Consider the following 26,606-nt stretch of genomic DNA (forward strand, 5'->3'; position numbering starts at 1 on the left):
ATATATATATATATATATATACACACACACACACATATACATATAGACACACACACTTGCATTGCCCTACTATGGTGAGGCTGTCATAACAATTGAACAGCTGAAAGTTGAAAAATCTGCACATCATTTGTCACCATCAGCAGCATACATCCACCCCATGCTCAAATCCTTTACAGCAGTTACACACGGTTTTGGCATTTTAGAAACAGACGTGTCTTCACTTCCATCACAATTTAAATTCCCAAACGAATCGTTCCAAATTATACATCTGCGCAAGTGCTAGTCAGAGCTTCCGTTTCCCTTCAGACCGTGTCCATGGTAACGGCTGAGCCTTGACAACTGTGATTGCAAGTATTTATTTTAAAGTATTTTTTGTATAAACCTCCGAATTTAGAAACGTAATTCTATGTTTGGTTTATAATGATTTCTCGTTTTATATGTTGCATTTCGTATTATTTTGTACTTGCAAAAAACACGGGGCTCTACATATCTATCCAACAAAGCCTTTATTTAAATGCATATGTGGAAAAGTGGTCTATTTTTAGAATCAGCAGCACAATGTATATTCGATTAATTGTGAACATTTTGTAGAAAAAGGGACAAAACTATGACACATTTGGAAGTTAAAAATAACAAATAACAAAGTAACTTCTATACAGTATCATATTCCCATATGTCTTTATAAGGCTGCGTGGTTTATTATTTAAAGTGACAGGTCATCATAATTTGCCGTTATTCCTGAAACTACGGCAGCTATGTGATTTTATGAGAGATAAGAATGCTGTATAATAACAGATCAAGTTTAAATGAATCTTTTTGGCTTTTTGGGTTCAGGAAAAAGTGCCAGGATAAAAGAAAAAAAACCTATGAAACAGAGCCATGTAAACCTACTGCCAGTGATAATGCTGCCATTTCAAATTTCAAGCAGCAAAAATGGTTATTAAATCACCAATTCACTGATTGTGTTCACTGTTAAATAAAAGCAAAAAGTTATGTTCTACTTTTTTGTGTGTTTTGTGCAACGCGGAGGGGGCAAGTAGATTTTTATAGCATTTTATTTTGTCCTTTGGAATTTTTATTTATTTTTTAATTCTACACCCCTGGAGAAGCGCACACACACACACAAAAAAAAATCAAACAAGCAGCAACAAATACTATTTTAAACAAAACTACAGTGGTGTATGAAAATCTAATACTTATGAACTGTTATAAATGAACTGATTGACTAAATGATTCAAGTCTTCATACAGCTGATCACAGATTTGTCTTTGAAAGCACTGTTAACTGTTCACAGCAGCTTAGGGATTTGAGTAAAAAGGTCCTACATTACAAACCATATGTGAAGTTTAAGGCTGTAGAAGTTATCACTAGTTCTAAAAACAGCGACATGGGGGTTACAAACGTGTTCTCAAGATGGAAATCCTTACCCTCTTATCGAGAGAACCTCACAATGCTGAGCCAGGGCAATAATGTCTGGGATAACATTCTCCTCCTGAAGCAAATTCAGACCCCAGTTTGATGAGCCAATGTTGCCCTGAAAATAATTAGACAGTCAGCAATTATTAACAATGATTTAAAAAAAAGTGATATTTATGTTCCATATGTTGTTTGTGTCAAGACAAGAGAACAGTGATTGTCAAAGAGACAAGAATATAAGGATGCAAAACAAGATTATCGTATATAAAACATTTTATGTATCTAAAGTGGAATATGACTAAAGCAAAAAAAACTAGTTTAAGAATTTGCATGGGGGTTTATCTTACCAAGGCCCACAGAGCTGCTTTTAGCTGTTTTACACCTTCCCACTTGTCCAACATTGGAGCGCGAACAGTGTAACTCAGATCTGGGACAACACTCTAAAAAGATAAACGGGAAAGAAATGCAGTTCTACATAATGATACATAGGGCTTGAAGTTTTCAGGTTTTATTTTTGATCACATGATGTCCATTTAAAATTATTTTGAGCCGATTCTTTTTCCTAATTAAACTCAGAAAAAGCTGTTAATTACAAAACAATGCCACTTGTTTTTACCTTCATATCTTGACTGAGCCCAACTATTGTCGCTTAATTTTTACTAAAAACAGATGACAAATTACGTTAATTGCTCACTGCTGATACTAATTACATTTCATTATTGCAGTCGCATAGTTTATTGTTGTGCTTTTGTTTTTACTCGTTTAACAGAGTTGTCCTGACAGATTTTCTTTTCAGCATAAAATGCCCAGCATGGAGTGTAGACTGATAGCAAGTCCAGCATTTAAAGTCTCTTTGATTTGTAGCAAAGAGAAAAATAATCTTAAAATCAGTCTTTAATTTGTAGTTCTCTTTATTAGGGTGCAGAGACAGCTTAACTACTAATTGACATTTAAAAGGAAGGTACAGATTTGGAAAATAAAAAATGAGAAGTTCAAGCCCTAATGATACAATAATCTATTATGCAATATTAAGGACACTAGTAGATGTGGTAGATGCATTTATATCTAATCAAGAGATAGGATCTGGTTTTAATCTTAATAACAATATTCTAAAATACAATTAATTGAATTCAAGGAAGTACTTCTACTCTCTTTTCCTTTAGTCTTTGTGACTGGTTTACATATTACTGTAAGTGTATTCAACAGAAAGTTCCATAAGTGCCCTGGTTTAGTAAATTCACTTGAAAGAAAGTGGTAACAAAATATCCTCGTGTTTGCAGCTCAGAGGCATTAGGAATCACTGGTTACAAAGAAATGTTTTCTGTAACTCCCTTACCTGAGCCTCTAAGAGACAACACCCTGTTTTGTCATGGACCAATTGACCATATAAGTGTATTGGAAGGTAGACATTTGGCCTCTGTAACCTACAATGAGAAAGGTATAAACAAGCAAGATAGAATTACAACAAAAAAATAAATCAAACTTAAACCAGTATTACCCTGATGAAGAAACTAGAAGTTGATGCATTATTTTACATTTTACCTAGACTCTGTTACTCAGAGTTTTAAACCACATTTTTACACATAAAATGCATAGTAAAAGACTTTGAGGAGAAAAACATAGACGTAGAATTACAATCAGAAGTACCCATGATATTTTCCTTGTCAGAGAAACTGAACTCACCTTTGGTTGCTCCTGCGGACATAGTTGTCTCCATCAACAGGCTTCCGGTATGTAGTGAGCGCTTCATTAAGTTGCTCTTCAATTAGGTCAACATATTTCAAATTGTACTCCTGTAAGACATACAAGTTAACTCCATCAGCATCCACTAACAGATGTGAAACACGCAGGTCTACAGAAAACTGTATATCAATATTGCAGAATACTTTAATGTGTCTCTTATTAATCAAATTCAGTATATGCATATTAAATTAATTACCTTTGTTCTACAATGAGCTAATTCTACAAAATCACTGCTTGACTGCGCTGTTGTGATAAATATAGGAATACATTCACTTTACTTAACACAAAAACATAATGCTATGATATTTTTCATCTGTACAAAACATGCAGTTGAAGAGTATTCCACCTATTAATCCACCAGAATACTACATGGAGGACTCTGCTCCTAAGTGGAAGGAGCTGTGAACAAAGCAAGGGCTTCATTATCGCCTGGGTCCAATAGTGTACCATGCTGTGCACCTGGAGTACTAAGAATCTTGTGGCTTTTGATGAAGGTAGTGTGGGTAACACAGGTAGTCCCAAGGGCATGGTGCAGAGCAGGAGGGGTATTTATCCCCAAAGAGAAATGTCCCTGTTAAATGCGGAGGGTAAGATATTCTTCAGCATTAAGGCACAAAGGTTGTCAACTTATCTATACAGAAAGCTGGTATATTAGTCTTTTCAGGATGCTTGGAGCAAGTCAGTGTGACCTGGTAACAGATTCAGTCTGCAAAAAATAAGAACAACCTCTGTGTAACATTCTTGGATTTAAGTTACTGTAGCAGGTCGAGCAGCCCTGTAAAGTGTTTATTTAGAACAGGGCTTCCCCTCCGCCACTGTACTGTGTATTTTCTTTTGTTTATAGATGACGGCAAACCGCCGTGCATTTTGTTTTGTATTGTTTTGCAGCGTGGATGGGAAGCCCCAACCACATTAAAAACTCGTGCAGAAGGTGGCCATCTCCCGAATTAAGTGATTAATTTGTTGCTAATCGGGAGATGGTCACCTGCATAAATACCTGCAGCTCTCTGCACTCTGGGGTGGGTGTTCAGAGCGAGAGCTTGCTATTTAAAATACAGGATCAGTGACAGCAATCTGCCCAGCCTGACCTGTGTGTGTAGTTTACCTTGGTGTTTGTGATAATTTATTTATTTTCTGTGCTCTGTGAGCAAGTATTTATTTTTCGTTTAAATATTTTATTTATTTTTGTTCTTTAATAAACGGTACAAACGTCACTGTACTGTACCTTTGTTTTTGTTGTTCCTCCTTCTGGTTTGAGTCACCGCAACACCATTTCCTGCCACAAGTGGTGTCCAGCGTGGGATCACCAGCGCCTCCTGGACTCAGGCCAGAAGACGTACTTCAGAAGGGTACTGCAGTTTAGTTTTTTTAAATTGTTATAATTATTTTTTTGGAGGGGAGGAGGAAGGATGGGAGGAAAAAGGAGGAGCTGGAGGAAGCAGCAGCAACAGCCGCAGCAAGTCTGCCTGACATGCTTGAGGGGGGAGAAGTGGTGTTTTAAAGTTGGCGAGGTCAGCCACGTGTTGCCTGACTGCTACCACTCTCCACCTCAGGAAGAGGAGGTGGAACCAGGGCTACAGCCACAGGAGGAGGTTGGCTGGGAAGCGCTCCTCCAAAGCATGGGAGTGCAGTATTGCTGCTACATCTGTGGGGAGTGGGGACATTTCCCAGCAAACTGCCTCCTCCCACCAGAGGAACGCCTGCTGTGCCCACCCCTACTTCAGCCCAAGAGGGAGAAGCCCAAACATCCACAGCCCGAGAGAGGGGAGGCGGTGCGTCCACAGTCCAAAAAGGGGGAGCCGGTGCGTCCACAGCCCAGGTACCCACCAACAGAGGGAGAATACCTGCTGGTTCCACCTCCACCACCATGGGAGGACTGCTCATCACCCCCACCTCCACCAGCAGAGAGAGAATACCTGCTGGTGGCACCTCCACCACCATGGGAGGACTATGCGCTGCTCCCACCTCCACCAGCGGAGGGAGTATGCCTGCTGGTTTCCCCACTGCAGCCTGAAGAGGAGGAGCCCCGCCCGCCGTCGCAGCCAGAGGGGGAGGAGCCCCGGCCGCCGTCGCCACCAGAAGGGGAGGAGCCCCGGCCGCCGTCGCAGCCAGAAGGGGAAGAGCGGGAAGAGCCCTGGCCGCCGTCGCTGCCTCTGTCTCCACCACCACCAGGAGCAGAGCAGCAGGAGCTTCCTCTGTCTCCAATCCTACTAGAGGTAGAGAAGCAGGAGCTGCTTCTCCCTTCAGCATTGAAGGGACCAGGGCAGAATGCTACCGGACCTCCGCAGCCCTTGCATAGGTTGCTGAGGGGAGCACGGGGGAAAAAACGCCCAGCCACGTTGGCTGCGAAGAGGGCCAAACCCCGCACCACAGCTAGGCTTGGCTCTCCTCCCGAGGGTCTGTTGCTGTTCTGCCTCGCACAGCCCAAGGATGCCTGCCTTGCACTGCCCAAGGATACCACGTCTGCATCGCCTGGGGCTACCTATCAGTGGCTGAAGCCCCAGCAGAGGGAGCTGCCAGCCACGAAGGAGTGGGGGGGAAAGGACCTCCCACTGTGGCCGCCACCATCGACACCTTGCTCCGCCTCTTCCGGGACTTTGAGACTGAGGAGGGAGGTGGCCGTTGGGGCCATGTGTGCTTTGCACAAGGTGGGGGGATATGTAGCAGGGCGAGCAGCCCTGTACAGTGTTTATTTTAGAACTGGGCTTCCCCTCCGCCCCTGTACTGTGTTTTGTGTTTATTTATTATTTTCTTTTGTTTACAGATGACGGCAAACCGCTGTGCGTTTTGTTTTGTATTGTTTTGCAGCATGGATGGGACGCCCCATCCACATTAAAAACTTGTGCAGAAGGTGGCCATCTCCTGAATTAAGTGATTAATTTGTTGCTAATTGGGAGATGGTCACCTGCATAAATACCTGCAGCTCTCTGCACTCTGGGGTAGGTGTTCAGAGCGAGAGCTTGCTATTTAAAATACAGGATCAGTGACAGCAATCTGCCCAGCCTGACCTGTGTGTGTAGTTTATCTTGGTGTTTGTGATTATTTTTGTTTAATTATTTATTTTCTGTGCTCTGTGAGCAAGTGTTTATTTTTGTTTAAATATTTTATTTATTTTTTAATAAACGGCACAAATGCCACTTTACTGTACCTTTGTTTTTGTTGTTCCTCCTTCTGGTCTGAGTCACCGCAGCGCCATTTCCTGCCACACTCATGTATATGGTTCACTGCCACATTAGTTCATTTGGGCTGCATTTGAGTTCTTCAGTACTATACATGGTTATTGAAAGCCTATTTCAGGACTATTTCTGTTTTTCAGCTCCAGAGATCGTATCATGGCAGGTTGTACCATTTCTCCACTGGCCGTCTTCATGGCAGTGGAAGTCATTAACAGGGTCTCAAAATGTTTAGTGGGAGAATGACTGATTTCTGGCATACTGCTGCCACCACTTAGAGCATACATGGAAGACATGACCACCATGACTACAACAGTAGCCTTTACCAATTGGTTACTTGGCAAACGCCAGATAACATTAGATGGGTATATATGCAGTTTATGCCCGCCAAGTCGAATGTCATCTCTACCATGAAAGAAAAAATAGTGTTCTATATTGATGGTGAGCCCACTCCAGCAGTGTCAGAAAAGCCTGGAAAGAGTCTTGGGAAGTGGTACAACAGGGATTTCAGGGAGGTAGTACCCGTACCAACAACTGTGAGAAAGTGGGCAGCAAAGGGACGCGGTGGAAGATATAAAGGCTGCCCTTTGTGTCAGTGATATCATGTGGCAAGTCCAACAGGGAAAAGGAGGCCATGGTCTCAATTCTGCTCCCCCCCCTGAGAGGCACAGAGTAGCTCCAGCTAAAAGGAGGAAGTTGGCAGTTATTGAAGTGCAAAAGTAGGAGAATGGCTGAGATGGAAGAATGTGGAATAGCAGAATATTTGCTGGTGACACCTGTGGACAATGGAACAGAGGAGGATCAGCTTCTTGATCAGGTCCACATATAATTTTCTTCCATCGCTGCAGAACCTTAAATGTGTGGGTAGGATAGAACCCTGCATGTCCTTTGTGTTCATCACTGGCTAACCTGAAGAACATTCTTACAGGATGTAAGGTGCTCTGAGCCAGGATTCTATCACTTGGCGTCATTAACAGATGTTGCGATGCTTAGCATTATCACGGGAAAAACAGCACAATAAGATCAGCAATAGCTGCACAGAGAGAACAACATTCCTCCATCCAGGATAGCAACCAACAGGAAAGGTTATTAGAACCAAGATTCACCTGGGACTGGGCTGGGTGGGGTTGAGAATGGAGGGGATGCCAGCATCACTGTCGAGCCTTCATGAGGTGTTGCGAGCTAGGTCGATGAAACACCAAAGACAGGAGGTGCCCACCTGATGACCCCGAGCAGTGCACCACCCATACTGAAGCACTAGGGAGGCTGCAAATAGCCTGATCCCTGGAGCCAGCATTACACTTCAGCCATCAACACTGGGCTAATAGGAAATCCATGGTACTTGGTGGAGGAAAAGGACTTAAGTCTCATATATTACAGCAAAGCTATGGTTTTAGGTGGTCCCACCACTGCTATTGCATTTTATCTTAGTGAAATCCAAGTCCAATATTAGCATGATGCAAATAACAGCTACTCTCATCATAAAAAAAATTGAAATAAAAAAATGGAACCTTTTGCCATTTCTCCAGCTGTTTGGCGACATATCCCCTTTCATTCAAGTAGGAAAAGCCCTTTGGAATGGAAAGAAATCTAAAATAAAAGGACATTACAATGTTATATCACTCAGCCTATTACTAATCACCTTAACCACAAGTCACGTATAACAACATACGTATTTAAATCTATCACATACATACCATCTTATAACTTTTACTAGGGTAAAGGAACAGCTGCTTTCATAAAGCATTGCAACAATTTACATTTAAAATGTAAAAGGTCTCAATACAACACATTGTACCTGAAACACAATGTTCAATTTATGTGCACACTATAGTGAACAGCTGCTACATTTGGGTCTATGTAAAAGAGCAATCCATAGGTTAATAAAACAAACTAATCCTACAACCCACACCTTATGATTTATTCGCAAACCTTACCGTAAAAGCAGAAGTACTCCCTTGTCTCCCAGATGAGACAGGGCTGGCTTCATTTGAATTAGTGCATGAAGATTGGCCTATAAAAATAAAGACGATTGCAAAAACAACATTTTCCAAAGCATATTCATTGAACACCAAAAGAAATAAAAAAACAAATCTATTTGTCACCTAGGTTTGAGGTTTTCCTTAGAACTAGTGCCCAACTAGTTACAGCTGGTAACATTATTTAGAAAAAAAAACCCATAACCTCACATAAGAGGAACCATTTTGTGCATCCAAATGTATCTGTAATTCTGGAATACTGTAATATAAACCGCATTTACAGTTAGGGTATATAAACTACTGTTTATCATCTTTATGGCAATTTTAAGACACATTTCTCATACCTTGTCCTCACAAGCCTCATCCAGGATATCAAGTGACTCCATGGAGATGGTTTTGTTTTTATCGTGCAACTGTGTCACCAGTAGTTCCATGCCCCAGTTGCTGAAGAATTCCACATTAGCACGCAGTAGTACCCTTAGGTGCTTTGTGGCATACAGCCTGCAGTTCTATGGATACAACAAAACAATAAATGAAAACACAGCAAAATAGCTTCAAACAGGATAAAGAAACACCTGAAGCATTGTTTCAAAGAATGAGGATGGACAAGAATGATGACTAGCTAGTGTACAGTATAACACATATTTAGTGTAGAACATGTTTTTATCTGGGTTTTAATAACTGGTCTTAAAGCTGCATCTCAGGAGGGTTTATCCTTGAAGATACTGCAATACTGTAGTACTAAGAAACAATACTTACATCTGCAGCTGCTGTTAAGATTTTAGAAAGGATGACTCTGGATAGTCCATCTCGACTATAGTCCAATGTAGAAACTGTCAGTTTTAACAAGTGGTCCTGGTTCTTCAGAGAGCAAAAATTAAGCAGACTACACAACACAAAAATAAATAAAAAGACACAGCTGTTTAACCCTGACAACTAAACATTGTATCTGAACATGTTTTAGGTTTACCATCATTTAGTAGTAGGAGGAAGAGTAGAAGTCATTGTTTAATTGCTTACCACTGAAAGACACTACATTTTTCCAGCATTTTAACTCCATGAGGGTGAGAGGAAAGAGTTCCTAAGAAGAGGAAGTAGTGCTGGCTAAGGGTGTTGAGCAGCCCATTGTTCTGGAGGCTGCGATCAGGCTTCATCCCTGATAAGGAGGTGAGCCACTGGACAATATCCTTCACTAAATCTTCCAGGTACGCTTGGCAGTCCTATGGGAAACAATCGGAACAGTGACTGTAGAAAAGGGACTATCGGAACGGGGAAAGCACACTGCACCTTAAATGGATTCTTTATATATCACATACATACTCCTTATATACATTTTTCACCTGTTTAACATCCCCTTGAATGTGTTCTGTATGATTTTCTGTTATTCTGCTGAGATCATTTTTTGCCACGCTTGTAAATTATTCAAGCAAAAACTTCTATTGAAAAGACTCGTCAAGACTGATTATATAGACTTCTTCCCTACTTCAGTTCCCACAATTACCCTTGAGGAATTTTAAAACGTTTATCCTATCTGGGTTAGTTAGTAAACACGGTAAATAATGACGGAAGCAGAAACAGAGATGAGTGTTAAGCTTTAAGTGTTTATAGTTAACAACATTCAGCTCTTTTGGGAAAGACTTTACCTCATCAGATTCTAGTAGGAACTCAATAAACTGGCATCCCACCACTGTCAGCTGTTTGGCTTTACTGTGATCCAATTCCAGATTGGCGTACAGTTTACTGCTGGGTTTGTAAAAATACAGCAATCGTCGCACAAACCTGTGATGCAAACCATAAGAACATTAAATAAACAATTTTAATCTATGAGACACTAGGCTGAGGACGCAAGAGGACACTACACCAAACCCACTTAAATTATTCGGACAAAGATAGGTTTCACTCAAAATATTGCCAGGAAAGTAAAATGTAACTTTGCATGCCTTTCACATCTAGATGAATACCTCAGTTTGTCTGACTGTCAACCATAGCTATGCTGCTGTAACAAGTGAGCTCTGCAAAGTTCAGCACACTGACTTGTGTCATGTCTTACATAAAAGATGGGGGGGGGGGGGGGGGGGGGGGGGGGGGTACTCATGATTGCCTTTAAGAAACATTTACTGGCAGGTATTAAATAAATCCTCTCATTATTGTGTTGATTTCAAAAGAACAAAAGCTATCCTTCCACAATTAACTTCCGCACTGTGTTTTAAAAGCCAGTTGGAAGAGTGTTCCTTTCATCCTGGCACTGATATTTTTACTGCTGTACTGCATACTGAGGCCATAAACTGACAATGAAAAATACTGCTGATAAATACATCTTAAAGGCAATTATGTGTGCAAATACAAGTATCAGCACACCCATAATAATGTATAGCCTGTGATGACTGTATAAAACAGGCAATTTATAATATTTTTCATCATCGCTTCTCAATGTACACTTTGCCTGGAAATTCATAACCTACCATTTTATAAAATACACATCCAAACAGACGGCTGTGGATCAGAAAGATTTGAAAGGCAAGTTCTTACTTGTGCATGTGATCATCTTTGTTATTTCGAAGGTTAACATTTGGCCACTGTTGAAAAGAGAGAAACAGGTAAACACATTACCTGGCAGCCACATGTTTTTAAATCTCCTACTAACAACTGCAACATTTACATAGTAACAATACCAATATGTACACCCCCTTTTTATTAAATGCAAGGGCACTTTTTATATTTCTCTTAGAACCAACCTTTAAAATAGTCCCAATGAGAACCCAATTCCAGTCCAGGTTCTGTTTGTGGTTGAGGATGTGACTGTCTCTTAGAATCATCATAAGTGCTTCTTCAGTATCCTAAATAAAACAAACAGTAAAGTGTCTGCCGTACTTCTGATTTTAAAGTTTTTATACCTGTACAGTATATCTAATAAGCCTGGTTCACAGGAACCTTTTAATGCTGTTGTCCTTGTATCTTAAAGGAACATTGACAAAGGTACATATTTGTTTTCTTGACCGCGTTGATCAATATTGATTGTGACATATTTTGTGCGAAAAATTACCCGGGTCTGGTATTTATACACAGCAATCTGTACTTGAATCATGTCAGCAGTTTTAGTTACTGCCCTTTTTCTTTCAGTTTTTTAAAGCACAAGTAGTTCTACTGAATAAAATATAGCATTATATGACATGATACACTGTGTAATGGAAAGAAAGGGTTATTCCGAATTTCTAGACAAGAATTCCTTACCTTTAGAACAAAGACATCTTTCTGTCCCCGCAAATGTTGGTCTCTTTTGTAGTGTGCTGCCACCGACTTGTGCACAATGTGGTCCAAGTAGAGACTGTGTGGCTTGGGACCCTGCTTCTTCTTTTCATGGAAGAGTTTTAGGTAGTTTACTGCAGCACTGGCTCGTCTACAAAATAAATGCCATTAATACTTTACTGTTTTTTGTATCAAAGTTAAAAACTGCTTTCCCACCAAAGCATTTCATTTGCACAAAACATACAAAGTGTCTACAATTGTGCTTTGTAGGTGCATTCATATTTTAAATGAACACATTAATATTTTTTGTGTGACAGACTGATTTGCTTTAATCCTTTGAGAATGTACTTTTTGTTCTTTTTTCCCCTAATTTTCAGAAATGTCCCAAAGGATTCTCATAAGAAAAAAAAAATACAAAATACAAAATAAATTAAATCATGCTTTGAAAAACTTACATTCTTTTCTCCTGTGAGATATCAAAAGAGGATGCCATATTCATGAGAGTTGGCAGGCAGTGCAAATGGTGGCTGTGTGAGTGAGGAAGGATTGTATTGGCCTGCAAAACACATTAAATAAAGTTAAAACAAATAGATTTCTTTATATTAAAACTATTCATAAATTCATGTGACTTGCTTAATTTTTCTAGTACAATACTCTATGATGCAGAGATGCAGTTATACACCAGTTATACCATTATATTGCGATACAGAAATTGTTATTTGTATCCTTTGTCAAAGCAACTATTGTGATATTACAGGACAATGGCACGAATAATGTTAGTAAGTCAGATAGCAAGTCACACTTGGGCACGTTCCTTACTTGTAAGTTATACAATGTGAAAGGCTTACCGTTGAGTCTAGTTCCCATCAGAGGAAAGAACCTTTGTGTCACGTGACATGTAGTGCATGCCCCAGGGAGCGACGAGTATGTGACCGAGGGACTGCTGTGATATCAGTGATTTATGTTTATGCCCCCTCCCCCAAACTTAATATAACTCTGAGACAACACTGACTATCTCTGGCTATTCAATATTAATACTATGCATGCTTTAACAATCCTTGTTAAAAGAAGGCCTGAGTTACATAAAAATAAAACTACACTGATTAAGTTCAGAATTAATAACATACTCACAGTATCCATAGTGACAATGCAGTGGCTAATATGTAACAAATACACAGTACAGCATACTTACCATGTGCAAAAGCTCTCCAAGAAGGACTGTTGTTCTGACAGACACATGATCATCACTGCTTGTTATCACTTCAACTAAACCCTGGGGGGGGGGGGGGGGGGGGGGGGGGGGGGGGGGGGTAGTAAGAAAAAAAAAATGTTCTGGATTGTCTATGATATAAAAATTGCTACTGGAGCACTATGTTCTACATATTCAGTGTGTTGAAAAAGTATTCAAGCCCCAACATTTTTTCCACATTTTGTTGTCTCAGATTCAGAATTTGAAATAGATTAAATTAGGATTTTTTCCTACTGATCTACAAAGCATTGAGCACCATGTCAAATCAAAAGAAAAATTCCAAAAGCTTTCAACAATTTACTAAAAATGAAAAATGGAAATTATCAGATTAAGTATTCATACCCTTTGTAATTGCAAGCCTAAATTTGCTCAGGTGCAATATATTACCTCAACAAGTCACACAATTTGTTGGACTCCCCAAGTGTAAGAAATTAGTGGATCACCTGCTTTAAATTAATCTGTGAGGATAAATACTGCTCTCTCTGTACGGTCCCACAGTATGGTACAGTCTTTCAAAAAAAAGAATCAAAATGAAGACAAAAGCATTCTAAGCAAGTCAGGGATGTGATTATAGAGAAGCACAAATCTGGGGAAGGAAAGGCACTGAACATCCCTCGGAGATCAGTGCATTCCATCATACAGAAGTGGGAAAAATACAAAACTACCACCACACTGCCTAGATCAGGCCGCCCCTCTAAACTTAGTTGCCGGACAAGAAGGGCACTTTTTAGGGAAGCTACTGTAAGGCCAACTGTGACTCTGAATGAGTTACAGAAGTCAGTGGCTGTGATGGACGATGATGTTCACTTATTAACAATCTCCAAGCATTCCACAAAAAGGGCCTTTATGGAAGAGTAGCAAGGAAAAAGCCCTGGCTGGAAAAAACCCATATACTTGCCCGCAAACAGTTCGCAAAACGTCACCTAGAAGATACTGCAGTTATGTGTTAGAACGTCTTGTGGTCTGATGAGACTTTTGGCCTGAACGCTAAGCGTTATGTGTGGCGCAAATCAAACACTGCACACCAGCCAGGTAGCACAAAATGTAAAGTATGGCAGTGGTAGCATCATGTTATGGGGATGCTTTTTAGCAGCAGGGACTGGCAATATTGTCAAGATTGACAGGAGGATGAATGGCACACAATACAGAGAAATCCTGGATAAAAACCTGTGTGCCTCTGCCAAAAAACTCAAACTGCGGAAGAAGTTTGTCTTTCAACAGGACAACGATCCAAAGCACACTGCCAGAGCAACACTGGAGTGGCTTAAAATGAAGAAAATAGATGTCCTTCAGTGGCCCAGTCAGAGTCCTGACCTTAATCCCATCGAAAATCTGTGGCAAGATCTCAAAATTGCTGTCCATCACCGTTCCCCAACTAACTTAACACAGCTTAAGCAATTTTGCAAGGAGGAATAGGCAAATATTGCTCCATCACGGTGTGCAAAGTTAACAGAGACATATCCGAAAAGACTACTGGCTGTAATAGCTGCCAGAGATGGTTCAACCAAGTATTGACCCAGGGGATGAATACTTAAAAAATGATGACAGTTTTTTAATTTTTATTATTTTATTGTTTACTATTTTCTTTCTTTTTTTGGGGGAGGGGGGGGGGGGGGGGGGGGGGGGGACTGACGGACGACACTGTTAAGAATGTGCGTCTCACAAATAAAAATCCCAATCTAATCTAATGCATCAAAATCCCAGGCTGTGAGACTCTTAAATGTGAAAAAAAAGGGATGGGGGCTGAATACTTTTTCAATGCACTCTGTGTGTGTGTGTGTGTGTGTGTGTGTGTGTGTGTGTGTGTGTGTGTGTGTGTGTGTGTGTGTGTGTATATTATATATATATATATATATATATATATATATATATATATATATATATATATATATATATATATATATATATATATATATATATATATATATATATATATATATATATATATATATATATATATATATATATATATATATATATATATATATATATATATATATATAATCTATATGGATTTTTCTTACCTCTAGAAGTCCACTGCTAATGAAAGCAGAAAGCACCAATGCCAGATAGTTGTCCATCAAGTCTGGTCTGAGAAAACAAAACACAAATCAAGGAAAGAAACCACAATGTACATCTACAGCAAGTGTAACTACATTTTTGAATGTGTACATTCCACAAATGTGATTACCATAATTATTTAATAAATCAGCAAATCAGGTATTGGTACTATGAAAAGACATTGATTCTACACTTAAAATCAGACGTTTAATGTACATTTCGCAAAGGAACTTTATTCCTGTTGCCAGGGGTATTAATTACCCTTGAATGATAATACAGATGCTGTTCTAATCTAGGAGGAAGGTGTAAATAGTTTTGTGAGATAATTTTTAATTTCACTGAGATTGAAGCAAAAGAATGATAAACATAAGAAAGTTTACAAACGAGAGGAGGCCATTCGGCCCATCTTGCTCGTTTGGTTGTTAGTAGCTTATCGATCCCAGAATCTCATCAAGCAGATTCTTGAAGGATCCCAGGGTGTCAACTTCAACAACATTACTGGGGAGTTGATTCCAGACCCTCACGATTCTCTGTGTAAAAAAGTGCCTCCTATTTTCTGTTCTGAATACCCCATTGTCTAATCTCCATTTGTGACCCCTGGTCCTTGTTTCTTTTTTCAGGCTGAAAAAGTCCCTTGGGTCGACATTGTTAATACCTTGTAGAATTCTGAATGCTTGAATTAGGTCGTAGTCTTCTTTGTTCAAGACTGAACAGATTCAATTATTTTAGCCTGTCTGCATATGACATGCCTTTTAAACCTGGAATAATTCTGGTCGCTCTTCTTTGCACTCTTTCTAGAGCAGCAATATCCTTTTTGTAGCAAGGTGACCAGAACTGAACACAATATTCAAGATGAGGTCTTACTAATGCATTGTACAATTTTAACATTACTTCCCTTGATTTAAATTCAACACTTTTCACAATGTATCCAAGCATCTTGTTGGCCTTTTTTATAGCTTCCCTACATTGTCTAGATGAAGACATTTCTGAGCCAACAAAAACTCCTAGGTCTTTTTCATAGATTCCTTCTCCAATTTCAGTATCTCCCATATGATATTTATAATGCACATTTTTATTTCCTGCGTGCAGAACCTTACACTTTTCTCTGTTAAATGTCATTTGCCATGTGTCTGCCCAGTTCTGAATCTTGTCTAGATCATTTGAATGACCTTTGCTGCTGCAACAGTGTTTGCTGCCACTCCTATTTTTTTGTCATCTGCAAATTTAACAAGTTTGGTTACTATTCCAGAATCTAAATTGTTAATGTAAATTAGGAATAGCAGAGAACCTAATACTGATCCCTGTGGCACTCCACTGGTTACTACACTCAATTCTGAGGTTTCTCCTCTAATCAGTACTTTCTGTTTTCTACATGATAACCACTCCCTAATCCATGTACACGTGTTTCCTTGAATCCCTACTGTGTTCAGTTTGAGCGGGACTTTGTCAAAAGCTTTCTGGAAATCTAAATAAACCATGTCATACGCTTTGCAATTATCCATTATCGATGTTGCATCCTCAAAAAAATCAAGCAGGTTAGTTAGACACAATCTCCCTTTCCTAAAACCATGTTGACTGTCTCCCAGGATACTGTTACAATATAGGTAATTTTCTATTTTGGATCTTATTATAGTTTCCATAAGTTTGCATACAACAGAAGTCAGGCTTATTGGTCTGTAGTTACCTGGTTTTGTTTCCCTTTTTGTGGATCAGTATTACGTTTGCAATTTTCCAGTCTGTCGGTACAACCCCTGTGTCAAGAGACTGTTGCATGATCTTGGTTAGCGGTTTGTAAATAACTTCTTTCATTTCTTTGAGTACTATTGGGAGGATCTCATCCGGCCCAGGGGATTTGTTTATTTTAAAAGCTCCTGGTCTCTTTAACACATCTGCCTCGGTTATGCTAAAGTTATTTAAAACTGGATAGGAACTGGATGACACGTGGTGCATGTTTTCCGTATCCTCCTTTGTAAAAACTTGTGAAAAGTAATCATTTAATATATTTGCTATTATTTTTTCTTCATCTATGATTTTGCCATTTGTATCTCTTAGACATTTAACCTCTTCTTTGAATGTTCTCTTGCTGTTGTAATATTGGAAAAAACATTTTGTAATTGGTTTTAGCCCCCTTAGCAATGTTCACTTCTATTTCTCTCTTGGCCTTTCTAACTTCCTTTTTGACTTGTGTTTGCAGGTTCTGTGTACTCTTTCTGTGTACTTTGTTTTTGGTCCCTTTTTAACGCTCTGTAAAGTGCCTTTTTTCGCTGAATATTTTTTTAAATTGATCTATTAAACCATTTTGGCAATTTAGTTTTACATTAGATTTGTCTAAACAATCCAATGTACTTTGCTGATACTAGACTTTTTCTATTTGTTTCCTTTTCTTAAAAATGCTCTGTAAATTGTGATTTGTCATAAAAGACTTGGCAGTTTGTAACACATAGAACCCGAAGGCATCAATAAAAATTAAAAAACCTGTACCTAAACAAAAATATGGCCAAATAAAAAGAAAAGTTAAAGTTTGCAAAGCTGTAAACCCTAATCTGGCAGGACTGTATTGTGGCCTGATTTGAACTTTATTTGTGTTTTTTTTTTTTTTTCTACAATTGAAACCCAGTGCTTATTAGATGAACCCCAGAACATACAGAAGACTTGACTGCAAAAATTCTGCCTTTCTGATAAGGTATATTCACATACATGTTGGATGCTGTATTTAGGTCAAACTACAGGTTTTCACTGTTAAGCCTTTCATTCACTCTACTTTATCAGAAAGCATACAAATTAAAAAACGCAGCTTTGTTATACAGATAGCATTTTACAAGAATCACATATTACTGCCCTCTACTGTCTACCAATGGACCAACTTCTCTCTGTATAGATAACTTCTTGTATCCTCATGGATACATTTCATTCTGTCAACCTCTTCTTAAATCACTATATCACAAGACAGTATGCAATACAGTTGGGGAGTTACAGCTTCACCTGTGTTTATGGAATAAGGAAATCTGAATTACAGCAGCACTGAAAGCAAGTTAGAGACAGGACCACTCCATGAAAATGTAACATTTGTTACACTGGATAAGTCATTGACATCAAATTATATCAAACTATTGTCAAGCCCAGCACTTGATGGCAAATCGCATGAGAGTGAAACTATTACAAGTTAAAAAGAGGAGTAATAAAGTAAATATTTTACCAACCTAGACCTGGCTCGGTGTGGAAGTAGGAATTTTGCCTCGGCTGCCACAAAACCATCTGAAAGCCTCCAGCTATCTTGAAATCTACTGGGATCTAAAATTGAACAAAATGTTACACAGGAATGGCAACACAACATTTTCCAGCACATTAGACCAGACTGCAAGTTATTGTTTCATTTTGCCTCAGGAAACATACTTAGCCCTATTTTGAAGCAAGCTCAAAGGCGCATTTTCAGAGGAATAAAACAAATACAATGGTTTTTATCTATCAAGATACAACTTAGTTCCAGAAAACAGAAGTTCAATTGGTGGTTTCCAGTAGTTTCTTCCTAGTTTTATAACATGTCAAATTACTTTTTCTGCTCTGAAAACGTTCATTTACACGATTCAAAATAGGGCCGATAATCTGCCCCTATAGGGACGCTTATTTAACTATACAAAATATGGAACGTCTAAAACCCTGTGGCTAAATCGACAGCTACTGTTTTACCCATTCTGTAATAAAACAGTTTAAAAAACAATGAAATAGAATAAGCAACCATCTTAATGCAGTAAGAGCTCATTAAAGGAAATGTGATTCTTTTCAAGAACCTTCCATTCAACTAAGCTTAAGCAGAACAATGCAAAGAGGCATACTGTCAAAAGTACTCATTACCCACCTACACTAAGAAGAGCTTCAATAAAATCTTGCGTCACAACAGGGACAGGGAGCCGGAAAATATCGTACATCACTTCTAACAACTCTCGCTGTTTACAGAAGAAACCAGAGTTAGAAACATTTTTCAAAGGATCTGGAGGATCAATAAAGGTGCAAGACCATCCACATAGAAAGACAAACATCAAAAGACTCAATATGTTTTTAAAATAGTAAATTTAACAGCACAATGTACTCTGAGCATAGTATATTATTGTACTTTTACTGCACATCTGTCTGGACAATACGAATGAAGTCTGCATTTGGTATATTATTTAACACCAACCAGGACAACCTTACTACACACGACTCACATCAGCCGATTTACCCATTTTATGAAACATACAACTCGCCAATCACAAAATTCAGCGACAGGCAATTTATTTCCATGCCAAAATAGACTACCAACCTTCTGCTGTTAAATAAATAAAAAAACAAATCTAAAAGGACTGTTTACATACCCTCACTTCCATATTTGGTATACAGAGCAAACCTATCAAAGACTGGACCCCCGAGTTGCCTGGCCTGCACAGGTTAATGATTCCTAAATTGCACAAAAAAAAAAAGCTGGGTCAAGTATGGTGAGATAATAAAATGCTGTGAGGATTTTAGTCTCGAGTTTACTAGATGCTTTTAATTGTTGAATAACACCAAAGTTTGTCCTATGATTGAATGCTTAGATAGCGCAACCAAAACATACAATAAAGTTCCTATTACTTAATGCAAAGCATATTGTAAGTTGTATTTAAGACTAGATAAGCTTATCAGGTCAACAAAGTTTGAAAAAATTCCCATAAATAAACAAATAAAACAAATAAAAATATACAAAACTTAAGTAAAATGCTACAAAACAACTACCTGTACACTTCTGCCAATGCATTAATCCATGCATGATTTAATTAATTATAATTGTTAACTTAAATTTTTTATATAGTACCTTTCATAGTGGACCACCATCACAAAGCACTTAACAAGATACGAGACTAGGGTGTGTGAACTATGCATCAACTGCACAGTAACTTACAACAACATCTCGCCCGAAAGACGGAGCACAAGGAGGTGAAGTGGCTCAGGGTCACACAATGAGTCAGTAGCTGAGCTGGGATTTGAACTGAGGACTTCCTGGTTATAAGCCCGTTTCTTTAACCACTGGACCACACATTTACTGACTTGTTAGCTTTTCTTTACAAAATTGTCCTTACCTGACCAAGATCGGAATGCTGCCACTATTGCCATTTTACTAGCGAGAAACCGTGCTTCTCTGTCTTCTCTGCAGAAAAAAGAATGTTAAAAGAACCTGGATTCCATCTGTATAGGATTGGGTAAGTCATTAATTTGATTCTAAATACCATTATTAATAATAAAAAATGACAACTAAAATAAATAAATAAATAAATTAGAGAGAGAGAGTGAGTGCCTACAGAAAGTCTACACCCTCTTTCAAAATTTTCACCTTTTGTTGCCTTATAGCCTGGAATTAAAAGTGTTTTTTTTTTTTTTTTTATCATTTATCCCTTGGGGTATAACAAGAATGGAGTCTCTAATAAAATGTATTACAAACATTAAGTAAAAAAAGATTGGCCAAAAGCTTAAACAACGTGGAAGTGAAAGAGTAATGAACGGTAATGAAACAGAGTTTCATAGAATGCATCTGTGTACCACATGCAGCCATATTAGGTCAAGACTTAATAGCAAGGTCACCAACACATTGAGCATGCAATAAATATAACCCGTCAAACACTGAAAGAAGTCAGCACCTCAAATGGTCTCTAAAGCTGCATCCACACTGGACGTGAGCGAGCGAAGTCGCCGAATGTCAATCCACACCAGACACGACTTGGAAACGATCCAAAACGACTGGAAATAAATACATGACCCCGCCCATGCATTCCTACTGGGCATACTAGAGATGGGCTGTCCCATTACAAAACAGGTCCTGTTTTGATAAAAGGTTACCACCCTGACCTCCAGCAACTCTGCTGTAAAATAAAGGTTGAACTTGTAAAATCTATAGATCAGAGTTACTGAACCTCCCTATATATCCAACAGTTTTATTGTTATCGTATATTAGTAGTAATTGTACAGTTGTACTCGCAGTATTTTTTTTTTCGTGGTACCAGTAGTACTGTAGTCTGATTTGAAGCCCGGTACAATAGTAGCATAGATGAACTGATATTTGATGAAAGTATTTTGTTGTTATACATTTGTATGTACAACTTGCTGCAATCTCAGTTGTGTGTCTTTACAAATCCCTTCATTGATCCTTTTTATTATCTTCAAGTATTTTAAAGTGCAACATTATTATTACGTCATTGTTGTTGTTAAGCGTACGCAATCACTATATAATTCTCATTATTTTCTGTGTTATTATGCGCAGGTCATCACTTACCTTGGATTACTACCGATGCCGTTCCTCAAATCTATTTTTCAACTTTATTGTAAACGCTATTGAAGACTGTGACGCATCAGATCGTGGGTGAGTGTTTGAGCCATCTCTGACTTAATTTACTTATGAATAATTATACACAAAATAAGAACAAAAACAAGACTTTTATTTAGTTTTTTAAAACAAAGAATACAAACATGTTGCTGGCTTTTTCTTACAATGTATAGAACAGTAGGACCTCGATATTATTTTTGTTTGTTTGGTGAATCTCTTTATGCATATGTTCACTTTATGCATGTGTAAAGACATTCTTCTTGTCATAGATTTGTACTACAGAAAAATTTAGTGAACAAAATGTTATTTATCATAGAAGCAAACAAACCAAAAAAGAAGCCATAGTTTAAAATTAGGTCACGTGTTGAAGTTGTGTGAATGCGGGACCTTTTTTGTGTCATTTTTAAAAGCCAGCAAAAGTGCATATTATTCATTTAAATGCTGGATATATAGACTGCATGCATGGTCCGGTTTATTTGTGCTTATTAATAAATTTATTTTTATGCAACTTGCGTAATTGGAAATAAAATGTCTCAGTGCTGTTAAATGCACCACCTGCAAGCCACAACTACTGCGACTACATAAAATGATTAACTTGTTTTGAGGTGTGACGTGTTTTGAGCCGTGTGTTTGTTTCAAGGGTGTTAACCTTGCTTGTGGTTGGTCAGTTTTATTCCAATCGCGCAAAAAAAAAAAAAAAAAAAAAAAAAAAAAAAAAATAGAAGCAGGTTCTTTTCTCAAAGTGACGTTGCTCGCTGCTGGTGTGGATACTCTTATTTGATTGCAGTGAGTTCTAAATTATTTGCTCATGTCCAGTGTGGATGCAGCTTAAGATATGAGGCTTGGACAAAATGTGATCATTTGACTTTGCATTAAACATGTTCGAACTTGATCTAGCAAATCATAGTATACAGGAGTGTTGGGCGATATACTGGTGCCTACGATATGCCACGATACCGATATCAGGACACTGACTGTACCACGATATCATCATGGAGACGGTACTACCATGGTAGACTCACGGCGATAGAAAAATGTCAACCAGAATTGCCCACCAAATTATTTCACATGTCTAACAAATTTACTTAAACGGAGGACACGGACTTAAAATAGACTGGAAGCACAGCTGTGCTCATGCAGCAAAGATGGTAATTTCTTAAACGTGTTTTTTTTTTTTTTTTTTTTTAATCAAAATCCTACTCCCAGGCAACAATTTGTATAATTGTGGCAGCCTGCTCCATTACAGAGAATAGCCTGTATGTTCTTCTCAGTTGTTGATCACATGACCATTTGGTTTTGTTTCCAGTCAGTGTAATTCTCAATTGCTAAGAAGCACATTTTTCAAGACTGCTCTTTTTATATGTGTTTAAAAAAAGTATTAAAATACATAAATATTGCTAAAAGAATTATAATTAGTTATATTTTGTTAGGAATGCTTGGAAACTAATTTATTTTTCAGGTATGTTCATCTCCCTTGTAATTATTTCCGTTGAAATAGCAAGCAGACTGCCTTTAGTACTATACTGTAGTAATATACATTTAATCAGGTCCATGGTGTTTAATTTTTATAAAACACTGGTCTGTAAAGTGTTTAATTAGATGCACTTGAATGATTTATTTATTTTTTTTCATTTTTCTGTAAATTAATTCATCTGAACTTTTGCATGTACTGTATATTGATGCAGTGGCTTGTAAATTTTAATTTCCCATAAATTGGGTTTCACCTGATTTTGGATACTGTTTCATTGTTTATATTTTATGCAACATAAGCATTCTAAAAAGTGATACACCATAAAAATAAAAATAAAAATAAAAATCACCTAAACTGTGCTGTTTACTTCCTCAGTTAACCTTGTGTCAATTACTGTACATTTCAGAATGGACAGAGATTTGTTGACAAGTTAAACTGTAATGATAAACATCTGACTGGTATTGCACTGAATGTTTTTTCCTGAGTTTACAAGGTCGTTATCTTTTGTGTTACAGGTCCTGAACATTCTCTCGGATTTATGTGTTAACACACTATGATAAACAGTAACAGCTTTTGCAGTTTTTACTCTCCTCTATTTGCTTACTATATGGACTTTTTTTCTAGGGGACTTTATGCAGTTGATAGTATCGTAATAGTATTGAGTATCGAGATATCAGAATTTTTAATGCAAACCTTTGGTATCGCCCAACAATCGCATATAGGCATTTACTCAGTATGAAGCCACAATCTCAAGGCATTACGTCTATCATTCCAATAGAGATTCACAAACCACAAAATGACAGCCATATTAGGTCATAAGTCGAAGCGAAAGGTACAGTTATATTTCAGATGAGGAATTAACACTGAAAAGTCAACAGCTCTAACAGGTTATGAAGCTATTAGCAGGTGATAATGAGACCGTGATGGCAGCTGCATATTTAGAAATATGTATTAATTTGCCTCAAGGGGATGATTAAATATTTACTTACTTAAGTTGCCCTTCAGCTGTGTCTGGGTTGTGTCTGTAGTGGAAATCTGTGTAAGGTGCTAAAATTTGCTGAGTGAAAGAAAAAAAAAAAGTGTTACACAATCCCTTTTTTTATTCAAAATATTACTGATGGATCAGTTACATATATGAAAAAACACACATGAAAACCATGCTCTCCAAAATAAAGACAGCCAGTAATACATGGTAACTGAAAAGGTCAGTGAAGTAGAAAGAAAACGGCACCCTACTGGTAAACTCTTGACAGCTCTTTGATGAACAGCTGGCCAGTTTACACCTTCTGAATTACCGCAGAAAATCCTCAACAAACTGCATCATAGTTAGTCTAGTTGTTTTGTTGTTTGCTATTTGTTACAACAAAAAAATTCACTATCAAAAGAACTTACGATTAACTTGACAAATGTCAAAATCATACCTCCAGTTCTACATCAGAGCGCACATATTGTCGTGTTTTTGGATGATTGAGAAGGTGCAGGATCGTTGTGATGAGAGCCTCGTTTATGCGACCCAACTGGCAGTCAATGACGTTTTTCAAAATGGTACTTAGCCCACCTCTCAGAGCAACAATCTCTGGATTCTGAAGTGCTGGAGAAAAGCATATTTAAAAAAGGGACCCTTTAGCTATCGCTCAGTTTAAAAGCTTACATTCTGGGTATGTGTAAGATAACTCACCCCTCTGCCACTAACTATAACAGAAAATACTTGGCAGGCAGTGACTCCCACTAATATGTTATTGACACCTCCTCTCCAACAGAATGAAGAATGTGAATTAAAACACAGTCAGGCTGTAATCTTAATGCAGCCTGAAGCAGTTTATTTTCAATCTAGATAACAAACATTCACACACAGTAGTGCATCATCCCCTTGTGACAGGATTATAGATGGCATGCCGAGGGATCAGAAAATATCATTTACATGGCAAATGTGCAGTCAGCTGCTTAACTCAAGGCAGGGCTATATAGTGTCATTTGATCTCTGTGTGTTCTGTGAAAAGAGTGGACTGTATGAGCTCAAGAAAACATGTTAATGCCTAATTTAATTTTTTATTCATAGCATATAAATGAATACTGAAAAGTTTACTCCACAAGCTGAATCACAAGTTAAATTAAAATGTTTGTACTTACCTAGTTCACAGATAATGGCAATACATGCCCGTACCATCCGATCCCTCTCCTGCAAACCATCGTTTCCTACTGCTATCAAGGAGTTTGTTATAGAGCTAGGGAATAGCGAAGCATTCACAGTGATCATCTAAAAGACAGCAGTGAAAGTATATTGGAATATTGCATTGGTCTTTATTTTTAATGACAAATACAGTTATTCTGAAGAGCAAATAATTAAATGCACATTAAAGCTGGGAGTTTCAACTGCCACAAAGGAAGGAATTCTAACTATATAAGACAGTGACATTAGCAGCTTGTGAAGACATCTAGATAATACTTCCAGATAATACCTTCTGTCACCTACACCAAAATCAATGATCATGCTCTTGAATGCAAGCTCATGAAATAAAGAACACTTATATATGCCCTGATATTCTATGAACTTGAGAAAAAAACAAAACAAAACAAAAAAAACCCACAACAATAAACAACAACATCTGTAATCAGATACAGGATGAACACAGACATCTCGGGGTGCAAGTTTTTACTAATTGATCTATGATACAGAATAGTATGCTGGCCTGGGTTTAGTCTTGCACTAGAACTAGAAAGCATTATGAAAAAAATGAATTATTCATAGAAGAATCACTGAGGCGGCATGACACCGTCCCAACACCAGCTGTGTTTAATTCATGCAAGATATGCTCTAACTTGGAATTAAACTTAACTATTTAGGTTGCATTCTGTTCCAGTGCTCTTTTCTAAGAACCATTTCAAAGAAAAGGGAGTAGATAGAGTCGCAATGTAAATTTAAAGATCGTCTTTCAAAAAGGGGAACACTTAATAAACTGTTTATATATGTGGTTAATGGTTTCTGAGAACAGTGACATTTCTGCATGGCCAAACTACCTCCCTTCACAAAGGAAGTCCAGACAGAAGAGACACCCCTTGACTCACAACATTAAACCACAAACTTAGTTTGTCAAGACGACAAAAAAAACAACAAAAAAACCCAACAAAACAGCAGTACACAAGCGTAGAAAATAAAGAAGCAGCTAGGCAAGTTGTGATCTACTGATGCAAGACTAAGGACAGCCAGCACTACTACTTGTTGGATGGACAGACTAGTCTGCCTCAGGAATACTGGATTACAGCCGAGTTGAAGGGTATATTTGTCTTGTCTTGTAGTACAAACTCAATAAACACACTGGGCAAGGATGAGTAAGAATCTGAGTCCAGAATCTTGTTAATAACTAAATTAAAGCCCCTTTCAATAATAATTGTAAGTTTCATTTTCATCCAACAACTCATTTTCTTTTAAAGTGGTAAATAAACATGGTCATGTGTGAACAGTGGCTGCTGAGACAATATTGCACCCAACTAGTAAAAGAAGAAACAAGTTGCAACACATTCATCTGGGCTATAACTAAACACAAACACCTCTATAACATCCGTCATTTCATTTTCTATTATTCACTTTGAAGCATAAACACTACACAGAAGCGAAGTTTGCTCTTGCACAGTTGATTTATATTTGGAGACTAAAGAACTTAAAAAAAAAAAAAAATCTTGAAACTTTAAATCTTGAAATATGACAGTTACTGGGACCAGTGGTTAAAAAAAAAAGGGCTTGTAACCAGGAGGTCCCCGGTTCAAATCCCAGCTCACTCACTGACTCACTGTGTCAGTGAGTGAGGAAGTCACTTAACCTCCTTGTGCTCCGTCTTTCAGGTGAGACGTTGTAAGTGACTCTGCAGCTCATGCATAGTTCACACACCCTAGTCTCTGTAAGTCACCTTGGATAAAGGCGTCTGCTAAATAAATAAAT

General features: G+C 38.1%; 1 protein-coding gene across 1 annotated transcript in view; it reads right to left on the reverse strand.

Moving 5' to 3' along the window:
- Positions 1-26,606, reverse strand: part of LOC121304929 (rapamycin-insensitive companion of mTOR-like) — a 79,231-nt gene that overhangs the window by 14,930 nt on the left and 37,695 nt on the right. Inside the window, exons 7-29 of the mRNA XM_041236371.1 lie at positions 24,800-24,926; positions 24,091-24,260; positions 23,659-23,726; positions 19,961-20,028; positions 19,220-19,302; positions 18,724-18,811; positions 18,068-18,158; positions 14,831-14,897; positions 12,750-12,830; positions 12,013-12,113; positions 11,543-11,708; positions 11,047-11,148; positions 10,841-10,887; positions 9,955-10,090; positions 9,332-9,531; positions 9,071-9,197; positions 8,656-8,820; positions 8,270-8,346; positions 7,844-7,922; positions 3,100-3,209; positions 2,753-2,840; positions 1,764-1,856; positions 1,428-1,534 (exon numbers count right to left, since the gene is read on the reverse strand). Of these exons, the coding sequence (XP_041092305.1) occupies positions 1,428-1,534; positions 1,764-1,856; positions 2,753-2,840; positions 3,100-3,209; positions 7,844-7,922; positions 8,270-8,346; positions 8,656-8,820; positions 9,071-9,197; positions 9,332-9,531; positions 9,955-10,090; positions 10,841-10,887; positions 11,047-11,148; positions 11,543-11,708; positions 12,013-12,113; positions 12,750-12,830; positions 14,831-14,897; positions 18,068-18,158; positions 18,724-18,811; positions 19,220-19,302; positions 19,961-20,028; positions 23,659-23,726; positions 24,091-24,260; positions 24,800-24,926 (2,441 nt within the window). The remainder of the gene's footprint in view (positions 1-1,427; positions 1,535-1,763; positions 1,857-2,752; positions 2,841-3,099; positions 3,210-7,843; positions 7,923-8,269; positions 8,347-8,655; positions 8,821-9,070; positions 9,198-9,331; positions 9,532-9,954; positions 10,091-10,840; positions 10,888-11,046; positions 11,149-11,542; positions 11,709-12,012; positions 12,114-12,749; positions 12,831-14,830; positions 14,898-18,067; positions 18,159-18,723; positions 18,812-19,219; positions 19,303-19,960; positions 20,029-23,658; positions 23,727-24,090; positions 24,261-24,799; positions 24,927-26,606) is intronic.

The sequence above is a fragment of the Polyodon spathula genome, chromosome 2 (genome assembly GCF_017654505.1).
Source record: "Polyodon spathula isolate WHYD16114869_AA chromosome 2, ASM1765450v1, whole genome shotgun sequence".
NCBI classification, from domain to species: Eukaryota; Metazoa; Chordata; class Actinopteri; order Acipenseriformes; family Polyodontidae; genus Polyodon; species Polyodon spathula.